The following is a 13,218-nucleotide window of genomic DNA, read 5'->3' on the forward strand; positions in this document are numbered from 1 at the left end:
TCCCCTTTACTCTCTCTTCTTCTTCTGGTACCCCTATAATGCGGATATTGTTCCATTTCAATTGGTCACACAGTTCTCTTAATATTCTTTCATTCCTGGAGATCCTTTTATCTCTCTCTGCGTTAGCTTCTCTGCATTCCTGTTCTCTGATTTCTATTCCATTAATGGCCTCTTGAATCTCATCCATTCTGCTTTTAACTCCTTCCAGAGATTGTTTTATTTCTGTATTCTCACTCCTTAACTCTGCAAGTCCATCAGCATGGTTATGACCTTTATTTTGAATTCTTTTTCAGGAAGATTGGTTAAATCTATCTCCTCAGATTCCCTGTCAGGGTAGGATGTCTGGGTTAGTCTGGTCTGTATCAAATTCTTCTGCCTTTTCATGGCGATAGAGGTAGTCGTAAGCTGTTGGCACATGTGTCAGCTGGGAGAACCAAGACCCTTTCCACTTGCTCCTGGCCTTCCTTTCCTGGGAGAACGGTGACCTCTAGCAGCTTGTGCTGGGCAGCTGTGCACAGATGGGGTTTTTCATTCTTGCCTGGGCCACTGTGGAGTTAAGCTCCATGGTTGTTGTGTGCATGGCCACTTTCAGGCTGGTGCTCCGCTATGGCGGGGCCGCACCAGATGGGGAACAGGTGGGAGGCTGTTTATCATCGTGAGAGGCCTCCAAGCTGAGCTGCCGCCCAGGGGTTAGGGTGCCTGGAATTCCCTGGGATTCCCATCTGCTGGGCTGATTGTGCCGGGATGCTTCCATCCAGCTGTGAGGTCTCTGTCCCTTTAAGACTTTCAAAAAGCACTCGCTTTTCTCTTGTCTCAGGTGTGCCGGTGGTGGGGGACCCATTTGCTGGTTTTAATGTCCCATTTACCTGGTATCCAGCACCCTGTGTACTGTGTGTCTGTGCTCCCAGTGTGGATGGCTAGGGCTGGGTATTTAGTAGTCCTGGGCCACCACTCTGACTGGGCCACCTGACCTCCCCACTCTGACTCCTCTCCTCCCACTGGGAGCTGGGGTAGGGGTGGCGCTTGGGTCCCACTGGGCCTCAGCTTGTATCTTACCCCCTTCACAAGGCGCTGGGTTCTCGCAGGTGTAGATGTAACCTGGCTGTTGTGCTGTATCTTCTGGTCTCTCTTTTAGGAATAGTTGTATTTGTGTGTTTTCAAAAATATGTATGGTTTTGAGAAGAGATTTCCGCTGTCCTACTCACGCCACCATCTTGGCTCCTCCTCTCACATTCTTTATTTTAAATAGCTTTATTGAGATATAACTTACATGACATAAATTCACCCATATTAAGTATAGAGTTTGGTAATATTTAGTAAATTTAGACAATTGTGCAACTATCACCACCAACCAGTTTTAGAACACTCCCAAAAAATTCCCCCATGCCTACACAGTCACTCCTTGCTACCAACTCCTACTCCAGGCAACAATGATCTGCTTCACCTCTATAGTTTTGCTTTTCTAGAAATTTTAAGTATATGTAATCATATATAGTCTTATGCCTGATTTCTTTCACTTACTTTTTTTTTTTGAGGTTCACCTACTTGCCTGCATCAGTGTTTCATTCATCTTTATCATTGAGTAGTATTCTATTGTATGGATGAATCAGTTGGTTTATCCATGCTCCAGCTGGTGGTCATTTTTCCAGTTTAGGCTTATTGTGAATAAAGCTGCTATGAACATTCACATTCTTAGTCTTCATAGTAAGTCCTGACAGTTGGCTTTCTCTTGTTTGTAATAAAAGTGCCTGACTTAAGTTTTGATTGCTGAGGCATCCACTCCAAAATGGCTACATAAAATAAACACACTGCCAACCACATGACAGAAAAAGAGCCAGGCCTCTGCACTCCACCGCCTGTTCCCAGGCTCCTTTGTCTTAGAGATCTTGGTTGGTTTCTGTAACTGACCATTTGGGCAACTCATTTTTTTCTCTTTCCACCTTGTTAATTCCTGCTCTTATGTTTAAATTCACCACTAAAAAGTGAGCCTCAAAAACCCTAGGTCCCCACCTTAACCACAAAAAAACAAAAAACAAAAAACAGAACCCCAGGCCAGTGCCCTGTCTCTCCTGGCAACCTTGCTGTGTGTCCCAGATGTGCCATGTAGGGACTTGTAAAAATAAGAAATAACTTTTCTTTCAAAGTTTCCTGATGATTACTGTTGAGGGCATCTTGTGATCATAAAAGAACCACAGGGCAGATACAGACACAACACTGGTAAGCAATAGGCTGAGACCAGCACATAACAGCCTTCTTGTGGAAAATTTTCATTTCTCTTGAGTTAGATACACAGGAGTGGACATACTGAATCATAAGGTATGTTTAACTTTTTAGTTAATCATTAGGTACATTGAACTGCTGAACTGTGGGTGTTCCATTTAACATTTCCACCAAGAGTTCTCGTTTCTCCACATACTCATCAATACACTTGGCCTTGCCAACCTTTTTTGATCACCGTACTCTTGATCATGTTTTCTGTAGGTATTTGCTTGTGATGTGTCCCTAGTGTATTAGGATATAGGCTTGGCTGTTGTAACACAGACCCAAAACAATAATGGCTTAAACAAGAGAGAGGCAATGGGTTATAATCAGTCCAGATAATAATCAGAGATGGTAAGAAGTCATCATAGTGATGGAGGCATGGTATCAAGTTTCCAACTTGTTGTTCTACCATTCTAGCACACAGCACTTGTCCTCATGATACAACATAGCTGACCACCACATCTACATTCCGATCAGCAGGAAGCAGGATGCACCTCTTCCCTTTAAGGGCATAATCCAGAAGCTGCATACATCTCTTCCACATATATCCCCCTGGCCACCCCTGGTGACTAGGCTCTTGCTAGCTGCACAGAGGTTTTGGAAATAGCTTCTATCTAGGCAAGTGGGTATCTGACTAAAATCCATGGGCTTTATTATTCTAGAACAAAGGAAACAGATATTTGGGGGATAGCTAGCAGCCTGTGCCACATCATGACAGCACTTGGTATATATATTTGATATATTTAACTCTCACCCCTGCTAATTTGTTCTGAAAGCTCATAGCTGGAACACAGGTGATGCTGCTTGAGTTCTGTTCTGCCCAGACATTTAATGCTTTTTACATTAATGTGTCTTCTTTCTTCAGTCTTCTTTGCTTTGCTCTTATGGATTTTCATATTGGTCTTTGATACATTTATGTTTCATTAGCATTTCTTTTGGAATTTCTCAGATTTCTTATATGCCAATTGTTACGGTTCTTAAAATTTTGAAGCTTTAAGTAAATTAGTGTCCAAATGCTTAAAATTATTTGATTAAATAATCAGATACATATAACATCAGTTCCAAAATGTGGAGAAATGTCTAACATTAAGCAATATGGAAGCTTTAAGCTACACTTTTCAAAGGAGAAAAAATTCTCAGAAATACACAATTCATCTAAATAGCCACTACCTATCAGTGACAATATTTAAGAAATAACATGATCAGAGGCTACTTGCATGTTCACTGGCTGGAGTGACTTATGAGAGGCTCAACTGTGGGGAAGCACATTTTGTTTTTAAAAACAAAATCTGAACGCACATATAGATGATCTCTTAGATGACCTGCTTGCTTAATTCAACCACCTCAACATCCATCTCATCTAAATATTCATCTTTGGTCCCTGGTCTAAAACACAGTCATGCTTCTTGTTAGCACACTTCTGGACATCATAAACATCTCCATCCAGTGACCATTCAAATCCTGGATGAACACTGGGCTCCCTGAATGTGTACCGATACTACCGTCATCATGCTGAGCAAATCCCATCCACTTGCTCTTTCCCTTTAAGGTCCAAGTTGTCTCCCCGACTGCAGATGGCCCTTTCCTTGCACCTCAGCCAGGGCCCTCACCCAGGGGTTTTCTCCTGCAAAAGGAGACCAGAAACTAGCTTAAACTGCCTGCTAATAGACGTATAGTTGCCTGATGTAACCACCAAAAAGGCTTGAGTTTGGGGATTGAGCTAGAAATCCTACTCAGAGCCCAAATCTAATTTGAACACACATAAATTTTTGCTAGGGTTGGAATCAGAAACCTTGAGCATGTATCTTTAGGAATACCAATATAAGGTACATTTCACATTTAAAAAATTATACGTAGCTCTATCCACACAAAGATTACCAACCTCTCAGTAAAAGAGTCAAGGGGCTGGATCCATAAAATTCTGCAACTTGTTAAGGTCAGATTTTCTTAACCTACTGAAAACAATTGAAATTTGGAGCTAGATAATTCTTTGCTGTAGGAGACTGCCCTGTGCCTTGCAAAATGTTTACCAGTATCCTTGGCCTCTCCCTACCAGTCGCCACTAGCACATTCCCACATCCAGCTGTGACATTTTCAGACATTACTAAATATTCCCTTGAGGGCAAAATTATGACCAAGTGAGGGCCTCTGGGTTAGGAACATGAAGGGGTTGAATGGAAAGCACTTACTCAGGCAGGCATAAACTTTTCAAACACAAGGCAGGTCTTGCTAGTTGGGTCACAAAACCGCAATCTTTTACTCCATTGTTAAGAATCTGAATGATGACGACAACGACAGCTACTATAGATGCGACACCAGGTGTATACTAAGTGTGTAACCTTTGAACTTCACAATGGCTGTCAAGTAAATTCTATTAACTCATTTAACAAGTGAGAAAACTGAGAATCAGAAGACCGCATAACTTATTTAAGGTCAAAGAGGAAGTGATAGAGCTGGAATTAAAATCCAGATCTGCAGGTCAACAAACTCCATCCTCTCCCCACACTCCAAGCACGCTCTCAAGGCAGTGATTTCCTTCTCTCTGTTGCTGTCTATGGATATGACATCTGTATTTTTCCTGCATGCAAACACACCTTCTTAGGGTACATTATATACTCCAAGGGGCTGCAAAAAAGTGCCCATGAGATGTATGAGTACCCTGCTGATAAGTTTACGTTATTACTGTTCTTGCAAAACTGGGAAATCTCTTGTGGTTCTGCTAAAGAAAAATGATTGTTCTCAGGGGACCTTGACTCCCCCACTATCTGTCCTCAGTTCCAAGCTACTTTCACATCAGCCTGGCTTGGTTTATCCTGACCACCACATAAAGTCATTGACAAAAAAGGGAGAACCATGCCAAGTTCACTGCCAAAACACTACAAAATTATGATACTAAAGACAGGAAGGTCCTGACCACAGGGTGGCTTTTAAAGAAGTAAGACAGATATCAGAAAGTTTACAGATCATGAACTAGACCATCATTATGGACCATCAAAACCTGACAACTTCCAACCACCAACCTTGTTAAGAGGTTCCCAAGTTCTTGTCCACATGTGTTCCTTACTGGCCATTCTCTGATGTGAAATCCATGGACATAGATTTGGACACATGAAAGCACACATATGACAATGCCCTTCTTAAGCATTTCCTTTCATTCTAGAATATCACACTTTAATAAAAACATATTCAAAATAGTTGTTAGTCAAATTTCTCTCATTTGAAACATTGTTTTCCATTAGTCAGTTGTCACCCTAGGCTGAAATGACCTGGAAACTTTAAAAATGTTGATGCCTGGGTCCCACTCCAGGGAACTGTTACTTGTTGGTCTGGGTGGGCCTTGTAATGGAGATTCTGGAAAGCTCCCTGTGGTTCTAATGTGCACCTGTGGTAGATTCTTACAATAGTGGTCCCTGGTCCACCATGCCCACCTGTACCCACACCTTTGTGCCCTGGTAGAATGACTTTGGGTGTTGCCATGTGACTGGCTCTGGCCAGTGAAACATTAGCAAATATGACAAAAGCAGCAACTAGAAAACATTTGTGCTCTGGGGCTTGCCCTTTCTCTTACTGCTCTTGGAACTGGCACAATGTGAAAAAACTCATGCTAGCCTGCTAGAGACACAAGGTTAGCCAACAGCCACCAGAAATGCAACTCCCCAGCTCAAGGTGAGCCAAGGAGGAAGGGCAGCCATGTCAATGACCTCAGGTGAGACCAGCAGAACTACTCTGCTGAATGCACACTACAACACTGACCCAAGAATAATGAACAAATAAAATCACTGTTCTTTGGACGTTTAACTTTTCACTTTCAGAGTGGTTGTTATGCAGCAGTAGCTAACTGATTAAGCTGCCAAGGTTGAGAAGCATGGTTACATGATAATTTTGGAGATCCCTTATTTAATATTTATATTTATTTTTTGCAAAAGGAATGCCCATCGTTAAATTTTGCAGGCTACAAAAATTATAAAGAAAAAAAATGATTTTATCGCTAGAGGCAATGACTGCTAAAGTTTGGCATTTTTTGTTTGTTTTGCTTCCAAATGATTTAGACTTAATCAGAACTAAACTAACTGAAAAGCTAACAATAGAGAAAGATTACAAATAAGTGCCTTTTGCAAACTGAGCAGGGGCAGAAAGGGACTGAGGCTGCACCTCAACCTGATCCCTTGTGAACACAGACATCCACAGTGTCCCTGGCAGTCTGGCACAGGAAGGGGGAGACCAGTGGCTGCATTGAGGTCCACTTGCCCCCTACCACTCTCCTAGCCAGCAGCAGGAGCCCCACCTTGCCTGCTCTGGTCTTCACCCTACTCTAGCTTTCTCTCTGCATTTTTAACCAGTGTCAAAATAACTGGTTAATGACCTTTGTTAACAGTCTCATTTAAAACCCTTTTGCTCCTTGTTAAGAAACTAATTAGATTAAGTATCTAGAAACAGACTTGAATGAAGCAGTATAATTTCCATAAAGAACTACTATGTATAAAAGCACCAATTTTTCTGTCTTGAAAACTCCAAAAAAGTTTTCTGTAAATACTGTCCCTGAGCTCAGCACACCTGAAATATCACAGTGCTTTCAGAACAGACACTAACTGTGCACAAAGCAAGACGGTGAGAGACATAAAGAATTACCTTATTTTTTAAACTCTTTCGGAAGCTTTAATAACTCCTCTGAACTACATACTTAGTCATTAATTGCTACTTCATTTTACTACCTACAGCTTGTAAAGAGCCTTAGGCACCAGAGAATTTTGCTTGTTAATTCTTAATAGTAATTGGTAATGACTTGTTTTGACAGAAGTGGTTTCACACATGGGAAAAAGCCACAAATTCCACTCTTTAACAAAGAATAATAATGTGTATTTGGGGGTTGTTTTGTTTTATTTTTATTCTTTCTTTTTTTTTAAATTTCAAATGCCAAAACAATCATCTTTGATGTAGAACTTCTGGGTCTCCTCAAAAAGTCTTGGGTAGTTCAGCTGCAGGGAGAGCCTGGAGAGTCTTTTTTAAAGTACCTGGGCTGGCCAGGTGTTGGTTTGGGGCCAAACCTGTCTTGCTGTGCAAAATAACTCCTCTATCACAGAAACACAAACTTGCAATCGAAACAAAAAGATTAGAATTTTTTTCTCTGCAACATACGGTTTCCAAATTAAGCAGTGTTTCTGCTTTTAAAAATTAGAAAAAGTCATTGAGAAGGAAAGAAAGGGCAAAGAAAAGAATAAAGTAGCTAATGTCAAACAAATTGAAATGACAGTAGCCGTGAAGGCCAATCAAGTCAATACAAAATAAAATAGAGAATGATGGTGGTAGTTGTAGGCCATGTCCCAGGGGAAAAAAAATCCACTGAAAACAGTATACTCCTCAGAGCCAGATGAATCTCTTCAGAGGTCCCAACCCCTGAAAAGGCTCTTCCGTCCCTAAGTCCCAATATGGAATTCAAAATAAAAACAGTATTAATATATATAACACCCCACTGAGCTGTACTCTCTTACATGTGCCCTTTACAGTAGACCTCAATAGAAGACAAATAAAACACAAAAGTTAAAGATATATGCTGGAATTAGAATAACTTTCTTTAGTGCCCTTCCAATCCAGCACTGATTCTCAGAGGAAGAAATAATTAAAATTAAAACATAATGTCATTATATTATAAATTATTTTAGTCACTATGCACTTAACTTACTTAGAGACAGCAACAGCTTTAACTTGTATTTTTCCATCAGGTAGAGTGATGGGTTTTGTATATTTAAATGTAGTATTTTCACCATAACCAACTCTCTTTAGGAATTCAGGTTTGCTGCCATCCAGGGTATAATAAATGTTGACATCTAGGGTGTCTGAAAAACCAAAACAGGATAGATGTAATTAACACTGAAGTAACAAGTCCCTGAACAATGCTAAATTTCTTTTATATGGTAAAAGTGAATAATAATAACTAACACTAACAATAACTTACATATTCTTATGTATTATAGAAATGAATAACAATAAATAAGAAAGAAAGTTGAGTTCTTTCTCTGTACCAGGCACTGTCTTTACATGAATTACATCATTTCACTTACACAACCATATCCAACACGTCCTATTTTATACCTACTTAATAAATGAGGAAACATAGTCCCAGAGAGGGTAAGAAACTTGTTGAAGTACAGCAGAATTGTGTTGGACTTTGGCTAGGTTGAGTCCACAGCCCATACTCCTGAGTCACTATGCTATCTTGCCTCTCCAGTAGGGCCCTGATACAAATGGAGTAGGTGTCAGCTTGGGAAAATACCCATTTAGAAAGCAGAAGCTAATTTTTCATTTTTTGAGCATTGCTTCAGAAATGCCTTTATCATATTTTATTTAGACTTGGTAATTCCTACACTTTTTGGAAAAATCTTGAAGGTAATAAGTTCATATGATTCAAGGTTCAAAAGTTCAAAAAAGATTGCTAAGAGAGTAGATCTTAAAAGTTCTCATCACAAGAAAAATAAATTATAATTATGTGGTGATGGATGTTACAAAATGTACATGTCATTGTTACACACTTGAAACTATACAATGTTATATGTCAATTTTTTTTTCTTAAAAAAGCTCAAAAAAAGAAGATACAATTAAGTCTCCCTCACATCACTGACATTAGCTGGCCAAAGGCAATCAATGGTATTTTGAATATCCTTCCAAAAATATTTTATATCTGTACAAACCTATATGTACATATTCTTATTTCCGCCTCTCTTTCAACACAAATAGTGGCATACCAAACCCTGATCCACACTTTTTTTTTCATTGAACAATAATACCTTGGACAGTGTTCTACACTGGTATGTAGAGTAACCCTATTCTTTGTTATGGTTGCATCACATTCTCTCCCTATATAGATGAACAATAATTTAACTAGTCCCCTATAGATGGATATTTAGTCTGTCTTTATTTTTCTTTCTCCTTTTCTTTTGCCTTTATAAGCAGTGTAATGACTTCAGAGAAAGTTCTTTTTATATCTGTATGATATGTAGAACAAGTACTATTGAGTCAAAAACATACATGCACTTGTTATTTTGATTAATATTGCCAAACATCCCATCGTGGATGTTGAAACAATTTACACTGTGACCAGCAATGCATGAAAGTGCCCATTTACTTGTAACCTCACCCATACAGTGTGTTATCAATTTTTCTTTTTCTTTTTTTTGTCAATCTCTTAGGTTAAAAAAACACTATCTTGTAGTTTTAACTTATATTTCTTACATTTTTAGTAAGAATCATTCATTCATTACATATTTACTAGGTACTTATCATGTGCCAGACACTGTTCTAGACACTGGGGATACACCAGTCACCAAAGTCCCTGTTCTCATAGAGCATTCATTCTAGAAAGGATACACAAACAAACAAGCATATACATTCTGTTGAGTGGTGATTAAGTGCAATGCAGTAAATGAAGTCACGGATAAGGTGTGGGGAGAAAAGGGTAGGTAGAAGCATATCCTCATATGTCTGAAAGCCATGTATATTTCCTTTGTTATAAAATGTCCTTTCACATCCTATGCCCATTTTTCTATTGGGTTATTATTCTTTTTGTTACTGAACTGTAGAAACTATTAAACATTTTAAATATGAGAAAATTTGGATACCGTATCATTCATAAAATCATTTTTCAATAATCATCCAACTCTTCCTAAGAGTTATGGGCACATTTATTAGAATTTGTATTTTGGTTTGAGAATTTTAAAAAAATATTAGCTTTTAAGATGAAGGGAGATGAGGTATAATTGAGCATATTCTTAGCTGAAACTCTCCGTTTAGGAAGCCCAGGGGTTACCATGCATATAGGTAAGTAGTTTTTACACAGTTATTGAAATACATAATCAGAATCTCAGCATCTTTTTAAACAAGTACTTGTTCATATGTTTTATCTATAGAACTGGCCCTTCTCCTTATATATTCCTGTCATTACTAGGAAATACAGTCACTGCTTTATGTCTGTAATAATAGTTAAGATTTATTCTGGTATTACTATGTACTATACCCCATGTACCTAACATAATATATCAACTCATTTAATCCTCACGATGGCTCTGAATGGTAGATCTTATTACCACTATCTAACAATGAGGAAACTGAGACCCCGAAAGGCTAAGTAATGTCATCAAAGGTCACTAGAAGTTGTCAAAACCAGGAATCAATCTCCAACCTGTCTGACTGGAAAGCCTGTGTTAATAGCTCAAATTTATCATCTTGGCAAAATAATGAGAATCCTGGGGAACTTAGGGAAACACCAGTACATCTTATATTGGCTAATGTGAGGCACAGCACTGCTACACCTATATACCTATACAAATACAAGGTTGGTCAAAGCACACCATGTTAATCTAATATAAGCCATTTTATAAACCACCAAGTACAACAGTTTCAAATTTTTAAAGTTTTACAAACTTCCCAAGATCTTGACGATAGAAAGCATGCAGAGTTAAATTAACAATCAGATAAACATAATGAGTATGGCAATGTTATTTTAAGCAATTTCAAGTAATCTGATTCTTACCGGATTTCATTTCCAAAAGGGTATTGTTATCAATTTCATGGTTGGCTTTTCCTGGCAGAGGCAGTCGCAATGGTATGATCTGAGGGACACACACTGAACCAGCAGTCATTTTCCCTCTTTACATTAAAAAAGTGGATGAGAATAATTTCAGCGGTCACCTTTATTTGAACACAAAGCTGAAGAAAAGCATCCCACTTAAATATAGTAAAATTAGTAAAAGCCACAAAGAATACTGCTATTATACCATCTACAAATATTATTCAATTTTTAATTGAAATAACTATTATTTCAGCTCTATTTTTGTTACTGAGGTCCCACGTAGAGTTTTGATTATTCAAAAATTTACCTCACTTCCGGGAAAAGAGCATGGGAGAATGAGATGGGGGAAATGGAATTATTTTTAATGGGCAAATGAAATGACTACTGCAATCAGAACAAAGACTATCACTAATGATCTGATGTGAGCTCCCTCTGGATTATTATTACCTTTCTCTGCCTCTTATTAGTGTGCCACTTTCTTGGCTTCAGGGCAAGTCATCACACAAGAGGAAAAGAAGTAACTCTGCATATAGAATGAAGTGTTAATTTGGAGCCAACTCCTCTGGGATAGCTACAGGTTGAAGGCCCTACAGTTGTTGCCAAGTGGTTCCTGCATTTGAAATGCTGCAAAGAAACTTTAGAAGGATGGCAGCATATCAAGCATCAACCAAAAGAAAGCTGGCACTGACAAGTGATATAAACACCTGCTCCATCTCCTGTACTTACAAATAATTTAGTATGCATATGGAAGCCTTATTGATCTTTTTTCCTGGAATGTGTCATAATTTTTAATTCATAAAGGATTCAGGGGGAGAAAAAGCAAACCTCACCTTAATACAGCAACCTTTTGCACCTCTGTATGGCCTCTTCCAATTTCAATAATTATGGCTACATAGGTTTTACTCAAATTATAATCTACATAGTCATTCAATTTTTTGTGTACTTTTTGCATCCTCACTCTATTATTCACAATTTTCCATGTGCTTATGTAATCTTATTTACCAATTTGTGGTTGGGCATTTGGGATATGACTAGTTTCATTCTCATTTTGGTTGTTGCAATTCTAAATAATGCTGCTCTGAAAATCTTGTGGCTTGAATTTTGACACAGACTATGTTCCCAAAAGTGGAATAACTAAATTTAAGGAGTGACTTTAATGCCTAGTTGGGCAGTTCCAGGATGGGAGCTAAGAATTTATTTTTAATGAAGTATCGTTGATATACAATATTATATTGATTTCAATATACAACACAGTGGTTCAACAGTTATCCAAATTATTAAATCCTCACCCCTATTAGTGCAGTTATTATCTATCAACATAGGAAAACATTACAGAATCTGTGGCTATATTTTCTAAGCTGTACTACTATCCTTCTGACCAACTATATTATGATTGAGAATTTTTGTGTCCTTTTATCCCCCTCACCTTCTCCTCTAGCCCCAACCCCTCCTGTATGGTAACCACCAGTCACTTTTCAGTGTCTATGGGTCTATTGCTATTTTGTTCGTTTTGTTTTGTTTTAATATTCCACAAATAAGTGAAATCATATGGTATTTGTCTTTGCCTGGCTTATTTCACTGAGCATAATACCCTCTAGGTCCATCCATGTTGATGCAAATGGCAGGATTTATTTTTTTATCGTGGAATAATACTCCACTGTGCATATGTACATCTTCTTTAACCATTCATCTATTGATGGACACTTCGATTGCTCCCATGGTGGCTAAGCATTTAATCTGCAGCTACTGATAGAATAATAGCCTCTACATAAGTGTGGCTGGATTAGCAGGGAGAGGGGGTCTTACTCATTTTTCCATTTAAGTGAGAGGCAATTTAAGAAGTTGAAAAATTAGTTCAAAATAAAAATTGCTGGGGAGGGAGTAATTCGTGCAGCAAGTAAGGGCTGCCCGTGACAGTCGGGCAGCCAGTGTACCCCAAAGGAAGGGAATCAGAAGTAGACTGATGTGCTAGGCCCAGAGGACAGTGTGGTTCAAAGCACCTCTCACCCACCAAATCCCCACATTAAGACCGCCCCTCGCTGCCCGGATCCGGAACCCCGTCTAGTCTCCGTCCTCACCTATTAGGCCAAACAGGGACGCCCGCTTCCTTTCGGCTGGAGTTGGGGAGAAGGGCCCCCACTCCTCCTCCAGTCACCAGGACCGGAATTGGGACCCTCACGGAACCTCGGCCTAGGGACCCTTGCCAGGGAGCCCACCTCTCCGGCTTAGGCCCTCTCCTCTCCAGCCTCCAGGTTACCACAGACGCTGCGAGTCGCGTCCCGCCCACTGAGAACTGGGCAGGTGATTGGTGGAAACCTGGCTTCCTAGCAACCAGCTCCGCCCCGGCCGCCTGGACTGGAGACTGGTACCTGCTTCCCCCTCGGCTAGAGCTT

The 13,218-nt window shown here is 39.4% G+C and overlaps 1 protein-coding gene across 6 annotated transcripts in view; it reads right to left on the minus strand.

The window, feature by feature from the left end:
* Positions 1–13,118, minus strand: part of DZANK1 (double zinc ribbon and ankyrin repeat domains 1) — a 120,040-nt gene extending 106,922 nt beyond the window's left edge. For 2 of the 6 annotated variants that reach the window (XM_037022496.2, XM_037022495.2), the window contains exons 1-3: positions 12,904–13,114; positions 10,787–10,902; positions 7,943–8,096 (exon numbers count right to left, since the gene is read on the minus strand). In XM_037022496.2, coding sequence (XP_036878391.2) covers positions 7,943–8,096; positions 10,787–10,895 — 263 coding nt within the window. In that variant the 5' untranslated portion in view covers positions 10,896–10,902; positions 12,904–13,114. Of the gene's footprint in view, positions 1–7,942; positions 8,097–10,786; positions 10,963–12,903 lie in introns of those variants that run through there. The other 4 variants (XM_073236964.1, XM_073236963.1, XM_037022494.2 and 1 more) reach the window with 4 other exon arrangements.
* Between the last annotated feature and the right edge of the window lie 100 nt (positions 13,119–13,218).

Source organism: Manis javanica, chromosome 5, assembly GCF_040802235.1.
Source record: "Manis javanica isolate MJ-LG chromosome 5, MJ_LKY, whole genome shotgun sequence".
NCBI classification, from domain to species: Eukaryota; Metazoa; Chordata; class Mammalia; order Pholidota; family Manidae; genus Manis; species Manis javanica.